Source organism: Pleuronectes platessa, chromosome 22 (genome assembly GCF_947347685.1).
Source record: "Pleuronectes platessa chromosome 22, fPlePla1.1, whole genome shotgun sequence".
NCBI classification, from domain to species: Eukaryota; Metazoa; Chordata; class Actinopteri; order Pleuronectiformes; family Pleuronectidae; genus Pleuronectes; species Pleuronectes platessa.
In genome coordinates, this window is record NC_070647.1 from 1,468,224 (window position 1) to 1,484,310 (window position 16,087).

Sequence of the window (16,087 nt, forward strand, 5' to 3'; positions counted from 1 at the left end):
TCTGACTCCAAATTTTATTTTAGGACTTAAAATCTGCTCGAGCCCATTATACCCCAAACTGAACACCAGGTCCTTTCTGCTCTGCAGCTATGAGTCCAAAAAGATAATAAATCTGAGACTGTTTCCTAATGACAGTAATTTAGTGCCAGGAACAGGATTGTGCCGGAAACATCTGGGGCTTGCCCAAAGCAGGTGCTTCATCCTAATTACTCTAATTACTTAAAAATAGCTGTTTTGTATTGTAGATGGAACAAAGACGCATGGTAGTACAGAGAAAGTTAGACAAACCTTTCCTGTGTTGTTTGTTTTCCCCCTTTGCCCCATTTTCTTCCCCCGTTAAAAATGTAGGAAATGTAGTGCATACTTTTGACACATCTAATTTGTTTTGCCCATCCGTGTTAGATAAAGTAACTTTCAACAAAGTAAAACCTAAATGATGATCACATGACTCAAAGATAAGTAGATATACATTTTGACCTTAGAAGTAAATTTTATTTATGTAGTGATTACATAAATAAGTGATTATGCAGTGATTGCTGATTTATTTGTATTTTTTGTCTTATGATGATGAACAAACTATCTTAACCTAATCTTTTATTTCTCGTCATATTGTCCTGATCTACTGATAGACTAAGAAAGTTAAAGCATCAGCACTGTCTGGTATTATGTCGGAATAAAAGGATTTTTGTTGAATTAATGTATTTATTTAATGTGATAAACTTTTCATCTGTTTGATTGATGTCCTTTTTTAAAACCAGAGTGGGCACATAAAAAGTCTGCAACAAAAATGATACCACTCATCTATAAAGAAATAATTTGTTAATTTAAATTAAACTTAAATTAGATTTTATTTGTATGGTGCCAAATTCCATCATAGAATATCTAAAGGCATTTTACATATTAAGGTCTGGTCCTTATTTCTCACGTTACAGTAGCCTAAACTCTTTTGTCCCTGTCAGGATCCTGTACTTCGACAACTATTTTCCTCTGATCTGATTGGTGGTTGACAGATTTTGATCTCTTTCCTTGAATTGAACCTGCTCGAGAGCAGCGCTCAGTGTCAGTTTACACGATGCATTAGAATATGTCTCCATTGACTACTTGTGATCAGATCTCACTTCCCTGATACTCCCTTCTCATTAAAGCACAACCCAAGCAGTAAAGAAGTAATCCTGTTGTTGTTTCGATAGAAACTTTTTTTTAATCATAAAACTAAAAAAGAAAATATAACAATCAATCAATCAATCAATCAAATTTTATTTGTATAGCCCATATTCACAAATTACAATTCATCTCATAGGGCTTTAACAGGGTGTGGCATCCTCTGTCCTTAACCCTCAGCAAGAGTAAGGAAAAACTACTAAAAACCCTTTTTAACAGGTTAAAAATATGTAGAAACCTCAGAGAGAGCCACATGTGAGGGATCCCTCTCCCAGGACGGACAGAAGTGCAATAGATGCCACGTGCAGGAGAACATCATCAATAATCAAAGTCTCTAGCAGCATTTGATGAGGGTAGACATCCCGAAGGACAACCCCAACATGACATCAATCAATCAATCAATCAAATTTTATTTGTATAGCCCATATTCACAAATTACATCTCATAGGGCTTTAACAGGGTGTGACATCCTCTGTCCTTAACCCTCACGATATGCCAAGCAGTCCCGCTGCAAGCACAGTCCATGCTCAGCAACCATCTAGACCACGATCCACCATCTAGACCAGACGCCACTCCAGTCCTCAGTCACCGTCCACCGCCGACCACCAGGACCCATCACAAGCAACCACCCCGGTCCTGGTCCACCGCCCGTGCCCAATGCCAACGCGACACAGGGTCCGCCACCAGCACCACGATCAGCCCACATGACTCAGAATCCGCCACAATGGATCCACCACCGCGACCCCCGGTGCACGATCCACAAACCGCAATCCATGGTGCGGCCACAGAGGCCCTGGATCTGCGGGTGATAAAGCAAAGGGATTCCGGGGAAGGGGGATAGGGATGGAGAAGAGGAAGAGGATGGGCAGGATTCTCAGCCGTTTCTGAGATCTCTGTTGTTGGGAGGGTATTAGTGCCAATTGAGGGCAGGAGATGGTTGATTTTATTTCTAATAGTTTGAATTTTATCATTAAAAAAGGTCATAAAGATATTGCTATTTAGGGATCGAGGAATACTGGGTTCGGTGGAGGTGTGACTCTCTGTCAGCCTGGCTACAGTGCTGAAGAGAAACCTGGGGTTGTTTTTATTCTCTTCTATTAGTTTTGAATAGTAGGCGGCTCTTGCTTTGTGGAGAGCCTTTTTATATTCTTTAACACTATTCTTCCAGTCTATTAGATTTTCAACATTGTTGCTGGAGCGCCACTTCCTTTCTAGTTTTCTTGATAATTGTTTTAACTCATTTGTCTGGGAATTATACCACGGAGCTAATTTACTATGTTTGACATTTTTCTTTTTTAGAGGCGCTATTGAGTCTAATGTTAATCGTAATGAGTCTGCAGAGCTATCGACGAGGTGGTCGATCTCAATGGAGCTCAGGGTTTTAAAGAATTAAAGAACAGTGATTCATAATGTAATGCTACGCATCCTTTGTGTTTTTTGGATCATGATGAAGTTTTATGTTGTCAGGGTCCTTGTCACAGAGTGGATCCTCAGGTGTGGATTTGTTTTGCACTGAGCTGTGGGTTGCTATAGAGTATTGAGTATTAGGTATTGGAAACGTATAATTTGGATACTATTAGTGACGCAGCACCAATGTGGTTTCCTTACAATTTCCTGAACACATGCTGCAGTGGGCTCCAAACCTCCACCCAAAAAGTTAAGATGGAACAGGAAAAGTTAACGCTTCTTTCCTTCCCCAGATTCCTATCCGTACGTGTCGTCACTGGTCTGCGCCTTCTTCATGTGTCTCACTCCTCTGTGGATCGTCATCTCCTCCAAGCACCCAGCCAGCCGCACCCTGCTTCACTCCGGATGGGAGCCAGTCATCACTGCCATGGTCATCAGCAGGTGTGTGTATGTGTTTGTCTTTGGACCTGTGTTTGTGAGAGTTTAGTTTTGAAAGGGGAAGGAAAAGCTAATCTGCGTCTGTGACTCCCGATGTCTGGTTTGCTTGATGACTCATCTCCTAAACAAATTGCAGCCCATACACCCCGCTCCCCTTGAGCCTGGTAGCCTTACAGATACAGCCAGCAGGAAGGGAATGATTGTCTTGCTCGCTCGCTCACTCACACTCACTCCCTCTAGCACCTTTTCAGTGCAGGTGACACCGTATTTCTCAGGCTTTAATAGAAGAGAGAGCAAAAAACATAAATTGTGTCCAGACACATCGGATGAAAGCAACGGAATAATCCTCCGTTGCACCTTTTGTCTCTCATTCAATGCAGCTGCTGACACATTTTAGTGTTGTCTTGTTTAGAGATGCACACCAATCCATCGAGGAAGACATTTACATAAAGACAATGTTTCGGTTTATTTTTCCATGCTCTCTTTTTGTGTCTCTCCATCCGTCTCTCACACAGACATAGTAACACCAGTTAATGAGATAATCATTTTGTGTTCTGCAGCATTGGAGGTCTCATCCTGGACAAAACAGTATCTGACCCAAATTTGGCTGGCATCGTGGTGTACACCCCGGTCATCAACGGTGAGTCACAGAATTGGCACTTGTTCCCCCTTCACTCTGAAAGGCTTTGAGGCATCGCTATTCGATTTGCAATTGCTTGCCCCTGTGGCACAAACCAACAAGAAGAGATTGGTCACAGACTAGACCAAAGCTTATTAGCTTATTAAAGTCACACAACTCAAACGAGTCAACATTAAAGGGTTGTGTTGTGTTCCGGATTCCACATTGGTATCAAACTAGAATCATGTACAAGCTCCATAGCTAAAGGGCTATGGAGTATGAACTGTGCTGCAGAGAATATGATCATTATCGATGATTTTTTTTCAGACCACAACTTTTTCCCACAGTTTGTAACCCATGTGCATTGGTTTTCAAATATATATTTACTGATTATAGATATAATAGTATGGTTTAAATATTGTCCACATTGGTTTTTAAAGTAAGAGACAGTTTTACACAGTGCTCTGCATTAAGGCGATGATAGGAGAGCTCAGTAGAGAATCCTGGTTGCATTATGGATCCAGTTCCAGATTTGTTACACTCCACAGTCAACAAATTCATTATCAAATCTTTTATTCAAGTTCCCGGTATACCACAGTCATCAGCAAAAATGTACTCTATCTTCCCACCTCTGTAAAAGGAAAGTTAGTGAGACCATTATTAATGAATCTCACAACTAAGCAGAATGTCTATAATTTAGAATTGATCGTTTTTTAGTGTTAGTGTCTTACTTAGTGATTGTCCCCGAAATTCAACTTTGAAGAAGAAGCAAGTTTTGTAACTGGACTGAGTGTATACCACAGAGTGTATATTCAGTGTGATGTACTATACCGGCAAGGACCAACAGTCCCCTTATGAAACCGGATTTAAATTCACTAGATCCAAATGTTTATTTCAATCTGCACTAAATTGCACATGCTCCGAAAGAAACAGTCCCATACCGTGCCTGATTTCTTCCTCCCCTCAAGATCCATGAATCATCTCTGAGAAATCAATAAAGATTGAAAAAAAAAGTCCTATCTCACAATGTTAAATGGATTTACCCCTAATCCGTATATGAACCAAAATCGTAGTTGTTGTAATCGTTAGTTATTCCCAACTCCTCCCAAAACTTCAAGGAAATCGGTTTAGTAATTTTTGCGTAATCCTTCTAATATGAATGAAGGTATATTTTCTGCAAAACAACGGAGTACCTGTGACAATGGAATTTTTACTTGTAGGAAAGAATTTGTAATTTGTGGTGATGATGAGGGAAACACTGGATGCATAAGGTGGTTTGCCAACCACCATTAAAACTCAAAGAAACCAAAGAACTCATGCCCCAGGCTCTGCAGATGCACAAATCTGCCTTCCCCTCTCACTTTCTGGTGCAAAAGTGAGAACACATGGAATTTGGAGCTTGTGACACAAAAAAAACTTATTTGTGACTCATAGTGGCAGATTTAAGCAGTTGCATTTGTTTGTTTGTGCTGAAAGAACACCTGAGAGGAAAAAAGGAAAATATTTAACAGATGTGCAGCTTTCATTGACTCACTGATTGGTGGATCTGTACATTTTGTCATCGACTTTACATTCTTTGTTACATTGATTGAATGGTTTTAGGACTATGCAGGAGTTTCTTTATATGTAATTCATAACCTAGGATTTTTGCACCTGTAATGAAGAATTAGTGAAGGTGTAACTGTTAGGTTGTGTTTGTAGGAGAGAAATCTAAAGCTTGTAACTCTGAAGCATTTTTCTCTGTCTTAAAATATACTAATACACATATGTGACTATTTTCTTCAACTTTAAATTCCTCTTTATAAATACAATCACAGGTGCTCAGTTGTTTTGCATGGGCCTGCGTGCACCACTTTCACCTCGCAGTTTTTATTTTTCTCACAATTGTATCATCTCTCCCTCCTCTTCAACTCCCAGATACCCCTTCCTGACGCTCAGCAAAAAACCTTGTTTCTATAACTACAGTCATAGGATGACACTTCAATGACCATGTTCGGGTTCAATATTGAATCAATTCTGCAGCTGTGTTATTTGCAAGTGGTGTGGATTTTCTTTTGAGCAATGATTGCTCAGACTGAAAGTAGGTGATTTAATGGAGAAAGAATACTCGCTGTAACGAATGGCCTTGATATAATCAAACATGCGAGTAACATATTTTTTGTTGAGGATGAACATCAACACAATAATTGGTAAAAACTCCTTAGTCTCTTAAGGAGTATTTTAAGTGTGAAATTCCCCTGCCTCAAGACAGCATTGAACCAACAATGTTACTGAGCAAAGCATCCGTGCTGAGACGGGAACAAGTGCATTTCTATTGAAACAAAGTTGGCACTGGACGGGAATATGACAACTTGCTGGTCTGAAACAAAGAGATACTCTTGCATTGCGCTTGACGGTGCTGTACATCAGGCGTAAGATTTGGCCTATGGTGTATATTGTTGTTATATTTGTCGTTAAATCAGATCTTAAATATTTGTGCTGAGAAAAGACACACGTAAACTGGAGTGGTTAGTTGAAATTTCAGAGAAACTGTTATTGTGTGTGTGTGGTTTATATTTCTCAATTTTGTAGTTAATGCAGGTTTAAACTTTCCAAGAAAACAAATTGAAAAGGTGTTTATACAAGATGGATGACACACTACAAAGTCTATCTGTGTTGTGCTGTGCAGCTCCCAGGTGTGAATGTATGTGAAAGTGAAACCTGAAGAAGCAAGTTAGCCTTATCAACAGTCCCTGGATGAATGAGTATTACTTAAAAGAAGACCTCCAGGTACCTACAGGTTACCAATTAGGCAGTTGGCCGCAGTTCATCCATCTCCAGTTCATAAAACTGGTCCTTCTCCATATCCTCCAGCTTCCATCTCCCACTAACAGGCTCAGCCAAGGCTAACAGGGCTCAGAAGAGATTTTAATTATATTTCATTAATGGGCAACGTTTAATCAGATGGAGTAAGACTCTAATACGTTTTCTGTTGAGACGAATCCTGGACACAAAACATCTGGGGAGTCAAGTGTATGCCTGCTTATCAGGTTGATTACATTTTATTTTGTGTGCTCAGTGTCTCCCCGAACTTTCACTCCATCTCTGATTTACGGCATTCTAATCTTGGTCAACAGAAAGGCGAGGTAGGTCATGTCCTAATGAAAACTACAAGCGAACAAAGGGCAGACAGAACAGAGATGGTGAGATGATGTGGTTGTGGGATTAGAAAGGAGATCCTTGATAAGAGAGGAAAGGTTAAATGAAAAGTTTTCCTTTTTTTAACCACTCTGACCTCCATTATTTTTTTTTACGGCTGATGAAATGATATTACTAGATAAGGTCTTAAAAGGTTTTCTGGAATCAAGAAAGTGTCTGCCAGTTAATTTCCTGTCATACTTTCTTATTATCTGTTCTTATTCTGCCCATTTCATTAACTACAGTATATCACCTCAGATATGGTGTTAGTGCTTTTATTGCAATATCAGGTGTCCTAATTAAGGCATCGATCTGAACTGATATTATGTTATGCATCTTGTTCTGTATTTTTCCTCCAGCTGTGTCTTTTTATCTTTTGCTTTTCATCTTGGCATATTTGCCCTTTCCTCTTCCCTGCAGTTATTTGTTTAGAGATGAGGTTTATCTACCTTGTTTCTTTACAAGTTATTCTTTTATTAAGTTTTATCTTCTTTTATCGGGTCACATCCTCGTGTCAGAGGTGTTGAAATAAACACAATAACATTAGGCCTGGAGAGGAGCAGGCCAAGATGAGGTGGCAGACAGACGTCGCCCTCCTCCTCCATCAGGGCTGAGCGGCTCGGCTGAGAGGAGCACAGACCCCTGCTGTTCCCGAAGTAGCCTTGCTGCCTCCTCATCTCCTTTTCCTCATTCCTCCTGTCAGACCCGGTGACCTGAATAAGCCAGAGTGCCCCCAAACCTCCTTCACCATACCTCTGCCCCCTGCTGAGGTTGTAAGATCACCCTCCATGCTCTTGCCCCCTTTATAATTTGACATTAAAATAAGAGCAAAATATTAATATTAATATTTAAACACACATTGCATTTCTTTCGGGTGATAGGTAATCCTGCAGAGGATCTCCTGCTGTTTTCTCACATCTGAAGATATTTTGTGCAGCTTCTTGAAGGGTTGTGGTCACAGTGAGGTTGCATTTAGCTTCTCTAGACACACTTGTACTTGGCGGACCCCTGACATTGTGAAGGCAGGAGTGTGAGGTGAGAGGACGAGGTCAGACCGAGCAGAGTCAGTATATAGGCTAATTACAAAGTTATGCTCCCAGTGGGAGGGCTTGTAAAACCCTAATAAATTCTCAATAGGCAGACAAAGGGCTACAATAAATTGAAATAAGTGGACGCCACCCTGAGGTGGGGGGAGTTTCTAATTTAATAAGCGTGCTACTATAACTGGCCTGTTTGGCAGACGGGGGGCGGGGGTCTGAGGCACATAACCCAAACCCTGCTTACACTACACAACCATTTTACTGGCTCAAAGCCAACCACACGTGGAGTATATTTTCACCCTCTGCACAGCAAGATTTGAATGACATTTTTTTCTATGATCATGAATGTTGGTCAGGTCCACTCACTCAGACCTTTTCTTTTAAGCACACTTCCAAACTGCTCTATAACTATCTTTCTAATAGTGTGTTGTTTATAGGCAAGTACGAAAGATCTCCCGCAGGGCTGAGTCACCAGACTGGCTACAAGGATGAAAGAAACAGGAAGTTATTGCATGTGTTACTTGCTGAAGGGAAGGTGTGATAGCTGCAGCTTGTAAATGTATAGCAGCCCTTGCTTTTTTTTCAGTACAGATGGTATCCCAAATTTGCATGACTTCCCATCTGCGGGAAGTTTAAAATAGCACATTATGAAAACAGAACAGCAATGGTTCCTTAAAACAAGGAAAATCATTTGATCTTTTCACTTTTGAAGAAAAATCTAGTTATTGATTTATTTAGTTTTTTTTAGGTTGTTTGTGATGGAAAGGGTTTCACCAATTACCACCAGTCAACTTTCCCATATCCCTCAAATAACAGAGCTACCGGCAGAAAAACAGTGCAGCACTGGTTCACATTGGGAACCACTTACAAGAAAGCATGCAGAGTGCACAGTGTTTATTTGGTGAGGAGAAGTGTACACAGATGGGAGATTGATTTGAATGAGCTCAGTGGAAGAAGTTTCTCAGACTTTGCACTGGGTTTATGTATCAACAAGAACTAACTGAAGACGCAGAGTGGAATTTCAGCAGTAACACGATAACACATCAAATGGAAATAAGCAATTTCATGAGGGACTCTTTCCTCCACACCAGCTTTACACATGTATGCAAAGTTTATCCTAGAGGTCATTCAATTCCTGCAGCTGTCTGAAGGCAGAAGGACACATGTGTTGATAAATGTGCAGCCACTGATTGGAGGAGGGCCACATCAGGGCACAGTGACTTTTCAAACAACTGTCCTTCAGTGTTTTCTTCACTGAATCAGGTTTAAAGAATGCTGGTAACACCATGTGATATTACACACATCAGACGGATCCATCGTGATGTTGTGTGCTGATGTTTTCATGGAGATGTCAGATTACAGGAGCTCAACCTCTGTGTCAAAGCATCTTTTCCAGCAAATGTAACATTTCATGTTTTGTTCATGTGAAGTTTGATGGTTTCACAAGCTATACGTAAGTTTATGTAAATTCCCAACAAAAATTAGAACTGTTCTGTGATTCATTCTTCAGACCGAAGTTCATAACTTTCAAAATAAAAGTTCTGTAATTCAGCTCAATAAGAACCATTGCAGCAACCAAATAAACGTTGTGCTTTTACTTTAAAGACTTACTGCTAAAGAGGTAGTGATTCTATGAATGTTGTTTCCATGAAGGAGATCAACTCCTGTTAATGTCTGTGTCTGTGCGATACGGTGGAATAACAAACAAAAATAAATTGATCTGGTGGGGATTTTTGACCCACAGTTTGACCCAGTTGCTTACCACTGCTGGGTATTTCTGATGACTTAGAAGAAGACATGTTCAACTCTGTCTGCAGACATCCTTGCCCACACTGACTGCAACAGAGTGCTGGTCACCTGTTTATAAAATTTGTATCAATGAATGTATCAAAGTTTAAAATAGAGGCAGCTAGTCTCACCCATTGTATATGTTGCTGCATGAAGATACACAGATTATTGCTCATTATAGGACAGGAAATGGATCAAACCCTAGCCACAAATATAGAAAATGAACCAAAATCAAATATTCACAAAACTCAGAGGCTATCTTGTCATCTTGTCATCCCCCAGTGTCCTCTACATGAGTGTCATCTCTTTTTCATCCTGAGATATTTTTTCTTTCCTTTTTTTTCTTCAGTTTTGCCACTGTCACGTTAGAAATGTCAACAAAATATGATAATTAACTTCTACAAATTGCACCAAACTCTGAAATTCACTTTTTTGGGCAATTTATAATAGACATGCAAAGTATGAAGCCGATTAGATAAACGTTCATGAGATGTGTGTTCCAAATACAGACATTTGTGTATTACTCTACTAGAATGCCCCAGTGAAACCATTGACGAAGATGGGGATACAGTCAAAGCTCTGACTTTGGAAAAGATTTTTCACAGCTTTCTGATGTTTTATGGTCTAAATATTTTACCAATTCATTGACAAAAATATCATCAGATTAATTAATGATGAAATCAATGCAGTGCTTTACCTTGCTGTATGTAACTTCTCTGTCATGTGCAGGCATCGGGGGTAACCTGGTGGCAATTCAGTCCAGCAGGATCTCCACCCACCTGCATTTCCATTATGCCCCTGGTGAGGTTCCTGAAGAGGCCAAGGGTTGCTACTACCCCTGCCGAACATTTTGGGGAACAGGTCAGTACATGTGCATATATACTCACTGTTAACTCACCAAGCACTTAATTCAAATCCAACAAATGTGTCTTTAAGTAAATCATTAGCTATGTAGCTGACTGGGCTTAATGAGGAGGACATATCCATCTGCAATGTAGCAGTTTGTAGTGAGATGCTAATAGATAATATTGGACTACTTCCTTCAATAGTTCATACACAAGACGTTTTAGGACATGACCTGTGGGTAAATGTCAGAGAATTGGATACAGAGTTTGCTTTTTACACATTCACAACACAGCGTCAGATTATCACAGACAACATCCCCATTATTCAGGGGAGAGTTGGTGCAGCTGGGCTCAGCAGACCGAGGCATGAAGTTATGAAGCCAGTGTGTAGATCTCATGATGTTCTTGACAACACACAGACCCTGCTGTCAGCTGCTTTTCGCCACAAACTCTCTTGACATCTTCGTCGGTGTCTTCTACGTGCGCGTCACCGCCTTTTCACCAGGAGATATTTGTTTTGTCTTTGTTTGTTTTTTCATTTATCGTCTGTCGTTTGTTAGAAGTGTCATTAACCCTTCCACTCGCTTGCTATGAATCCACCGCTGTCTTCTCACATGGAAATATCCGGATTTTATACAGACTTTGTACAAGGAGGCTGGGCGGAGAAAGTCTGCAGATGATATGGATTCTCTCACTCTGACTTTTGCGTTCACACATGCACCTCCTCCTGAGAAAATAAGGAGGGTTTGCAGAGTTCAGTAAATGTGTGAAAGCAGCTATAATGTTATCTAACATCTTAATAGAAGGTTACCTCATCTTCTGTGTGGGGTTCCAAGGTGTGTCCTTGGGCTTATATATAAGATTATAATCAGGCTTTAAATTAATAAACTTCTAACTTAAGTCTGAAATTCTGCTTTTGAGCTCTTTTCCTGCTTAGCATCTGCTCTTTCTCTGTCCTACCAGGCTGTTAATTGCTGTCTCCTCCTGTCCTGTCAGGTATTAATTATTTCCTTGTTAGAAGTGGATAATAAAAACCAGTAGGACTCTGAATCCTGAGGACAGTGGGTGGCAGATTTGTCACCAAGCTATTCAATCGTGTCTTTTATAGAGAATAGTCCAACGATATTAGACATATTTTTTTCTTGACTCTCTCAGATGCAACATTAATCGTCCATCCTTTGTATTAAATGTTTTCAGGAGCCAATCACAGGTCCGCCCAAGTGCTCGTTCTCTTGGTGATTCCCGGTCACCTAATCTTCCTCTACACGATCCACCTGATGAAGAGCGGCCACACGACTCTGACACCCATCTTTATGTCTGTCTACCTGGCTGCTGCTATGCTGCAGGTAAGCAGCTGGCGACTGTTACTGTTATGCCAGCTTTATGTTTCGAAAATTGTCTGTTATCATTCCACATAAAAGTATCAAAGCTCAAGGGCCTATTTCACAGCCCAGAATCTTAATATAGCAGGCAATAATGAGGCTTGAAAGAGATTTATTTTTGATTGATTTTAACCTCAAAACAAAATACTGCAGACCCAGGTGCTTGGAATTGTTTAAAGCTGCACTAATCCATATTTTAAAATAGTCACCCAATCGTCCAGTTCACCTCAGCTCGAAGTAACTTTGTAGCATCTTTGAGCTCAACATTGTGGTCGTCTGGTCCTCAGTCCCTTAGTATGGTTCAGATGCATCACTGTCATCAGTCTTGTTTCCGACAGACGGTTTTCAGCGCACACACTAATGAATGATACTGTTACTGTGTCTGCTGGATGTGTATATATCTATTTCCATAAAACAATGGCAAGTAGAGGTATGGTAACCCTGTGCAATGACATGGCTTTCTGCATTAATTGATCATTTACAGAAATTACAACAAACTATGTTGCAAATCTTTATGAACACACCCTCATCCAGCATTAGCCTTCTGGAAACTATAATGCAGTATCTAAATTCGATATATACTATAATTTCAACAATGGCAAATTGATAAATATAATGTTTTGCTTGGGTTAATGTCCTCGGCATGCTCCTCTCCTCTCACAACATGGTTAATCAATTACAAGCATTGCCGACCCCGTTGTGTTTGCTAAAAGCTGTTCTGCAGTAAAGTTCTGCATCTTACACTGCTACAAATTGCATAGGAGACCAGCTATTATTCACGGAATCTGTGACACTACCTGAGTTGAATGTACATGAGTGGTCATGTAATATGCATTTTCACGCATGTTAGTCTGGACGTGAAATAAAACTGATGCAGAGCCAAAGAAAATAATGTGGACAGAGACAGTTAAAAAACGATGGATGTAGATTGGCAAAAGGCAGGAAAAGGAAGACTGAGGAAGTCTTGGACAAATTAGAAAATATGAAAAGTAGGTGTATGTTTTTATACAAACTTGTTTGTAGTAGTCCCCATTCTCTGTATAGAGCATCATAGAATCATCATGTCTGTAACTACATAATATACGCTTGCCCTGTGAACTTTTGCAATAAGTTCATGTCTGCACCCTTACAAGCTAGATGCACAGTTGATTTTGATTATTTTACAGAGGTAAATATTTATTTCGTGTCAGTAGGAAGTCCCTAAGACAGATGTGTCTGTGGTCCCGTGCTTCCTTTTTAACACCTGTAGTGCAGCAGATGATGCAGGGTTGTTTTTTCTTTGACTTCTTTGAGCACGGTTTGCAGAAATTCCCAAAGGAATCTGACTTTTGTACATTTTTATTTTGGCTGCAGTCAAGATAATTACAAAGGAGCAAGTTGAATAAAGAATGAGTGCCGTAAGTTTTTCAGGTGTACCATGACCTGTCTAGAATTTCAAGAAGTCATTTGGTGTACATGTGTCTGAGTCTGGTTTAGGGCTGCTTGATTAATCAAAATTTAATCGTGATTACGATTATTGGGTCAAACGATCTCCAAACTACTATAATCGAGTTGAAACGATTATTTGGCGTTTTTTCGAGCAGCCCTAGTCGGGTTCTTGCTTTGCTCCTAAATCTAAATCTTTAATGGAGACAGGAAACATTATTCCCAGGCAGAGGAAGAGTTGCACCTTTCTAAGTCAGTTAAGTCTGTTGCCAGTAGAGCTGCTTTAGGGGTCTTCAGTCGCATATAGTCCCATCGTATGGGGGACACAGGCCCGTGGGGTTGTTAGGGTTGAACGTTTTCGGATCCAGACTCTTTTACTTAATATGCATAATTAGTGGGAAGAGATTGCTTCTCAGTGCATTAAACAGCATGTTCCTTTCAGTGTTTTAATTTGAATTCAGGGTTTGCAAACTGTGTTATACCAAAAGGCAGACAAGCCCTTGCATGTCAAAATAATTCATGAGCTTCTTTGTTGATCTGACGGGAATGTGAAATCATGGGTAAATTGCTTGAAATCTGCTTTGAACGGAAAACTCATAGCAACAAACCTATTATGCCATATTCATTTACTAATATTGCAAAAATGACTCAGTGGTTGTGTTTGAAAAATGCATGAGTATGCCAAACAGGCAAAAAGGTGATTAACTGTATATACTGTGGACTTCACTTTTTACACACTTGCAAAGGGAGACAAATTTCAATTTTTACCCATCGATCTGCGAAAATACATTTAAAAAATGAAATGCAATGGGTTTTGGCTGTCCATGGGGTACGGGTTCACCAGAGATGCCCCTCTAGGATTTATTTCTTTATATACAGGGCTTCCTCTAGGATATATTTTTGCAGCGGGGGCTGGCAGCCCCCCCCTTGCTTTTTACTAACAAACTGAAAAGCATATTATATGTACCCATGTACTGTTAAGTGTCTTTGCCTCTTAACCTGATTTGAACCTTTGTTTTACTTCTTAACTCTTATACTGTATATCATGGCCACATATGTTTGCGTCTCTAAATTAAATTTTAACACTTGGGTTTACTTTAATTATTTGCATATATATTTCTGGTAAATTGTAAGTCCTTTGGTGTCAGAAAGGCACTATGACATAAAATTCATAATTATCACTGTTATTATTGTTATCTGGCCCCTTGAAGATTTGGCAGTCTGACACTTTGCACACAAGTCTCTTTTTCCCTTCCTGTGTGTTTATCTGAGGAAAAAGCTAACGTGTGCACTCTAACATGATGTTTGCAGTTGACAGTTTTGATGCAGGTGACAAAAGCAACAATTGCCAATCTGTCATCGTGAATCACAGACAGAGTGAAGAAGACACATGAATAGTCTAGTTTGACAGCTTGCTTTTTACCAATGTGTAATGGTGTGATGAGGGAACATTATTGTGGAAGAGAGGAGGACGTGTTGTTAACTGGATTGCATCCAGCAGAGAAAATCCACCACAGATTAATAACTCAAATTCAAAGACAGGACTATCGCAAGTTAGTGAGTTTTGTCAGTGTGTTTTTCTCCACAGCAAATGGTATATATTGTCATAATCACTTCTCCTCGATGCCATCATCCTTGCCTGTATTCTTAGCATGTCAGAATCTTCTGAATGCAACACTTTTGTTTTTATAATGTTTGCATCCCAACTCTGGATAATTCATTTCCCCTTAAATTACACTCATCCTTATCAGTTAATAGGCCTCTCTTATTCCCATATTCATTCCGTGCGTGGAAAGTTGAATCATGAATAATATTATCAGAACTCGTCTGTTGGTTTGCTGCTCCATTACTCCTTCTCCTCAATGTATCCACTGTGTCAGGTGTTGATACCTTTTTATGTGACATTTTGACTATTTGATAATACAATGTTTTTAATTCATCCATATAGTATGGTTGAAGACATTTTGCCAAAAACATCACGCTAGAGGTCAAATGGTAACACCAGCATATCATCTGCTTAAGTTGTTAATATGATAGTGAACTATACAAATATAAATGTACAACTAATACACCATCTGTTCTCAGTGTTACAGTTTGTCTTGATTGCGTAAACGCTCATGGCGAATAACATTCTAAGTAGAATTTGTCCAATCTGACATTATGGCTATATATTTTCACTCAATTATTACACAATGAACAACAAAATAAAGCTATTATCATGAGCTGTTCAGCCTTGTTGTTATTTGGGCTTTATTTATTACTTGTTATATCATTATAGTTTGTGCCAATTAGCAGGAACTGTATCCTGTTCCCAAGATGATTATACTAGAGCAGGGGTTCTCAAACTTTTGCAAGCTGGATATGGGTAGTTGGGGCTTTTTTTTTTTTTTTTTCTTTCTTTCTTTCTTTTTTGTCTATGACATTGCGCCCCCCTTGGAGAGTGTCCGCGCCCACCCAGGGTACTAGAGCTATAACCCGGCTGTGTCTTCACCTGTCCTATTTACAGGGATATAGATGCTCTGTTTAAATCCAATCAGAACAATACATTTTATTATGAAATTCAGATTATCGTATTTAGGCCTTTATGTGCTTATGAACTGTCTTTGAGATGTAAGACCTAAAGTAAGCATCAGACACATATGGAAAAATAATATGGATTTTGTACTTTGTGTACAACTGACAGGCCTCTGGCCCCTTGGATCCATGTTTGCAAAGAGCAGCACAGAAATAACACTTTTTAGAGGTGGAAAAAGACAGATCACAGAGTGAAGATTTGTGCAAAGTAGCTTCACACTGGAGAAATAC

General features: G+C 39.7%; 1 protein-coding gene across 2 annotated transcripts in view; it reads left to right on the forward strand.

Moving 5' to 3' along the window:
- slc41a2b (solute carrier family 41 member 2b) overlaps nucleotides 1-16,087 on the forward strand; it is a 29,510-nt gene that overhangs the window by 10,528 nt on the left and 2,895 nt on the right. For both annotated transcript variants that reach the window (XM_053414906.1, XM_053414905.1), the window contains exons 7-10: nucleotides 2,862-3,009; nucleotides 3,567-3,646; nucleotides 10,360-10,491; nucleotides 11,673-11,821. In XM_053414906.1, coding sequence (XP_053270881.1) covers nucleotides 2,862-3,009; nucleotides 3,567-3,646; nucleotides 10,360-10,491; nucleotides 11,673-11,821 — 509 coding nt within the window. The remainder of the gene's footprint in view (nucleotides 1-2,861; nucleotides 3,010-3,566; nucleotides 3,647-10,359; nucleotides 10,492-11,672; nucleotides 11,822-16,087) is intronic.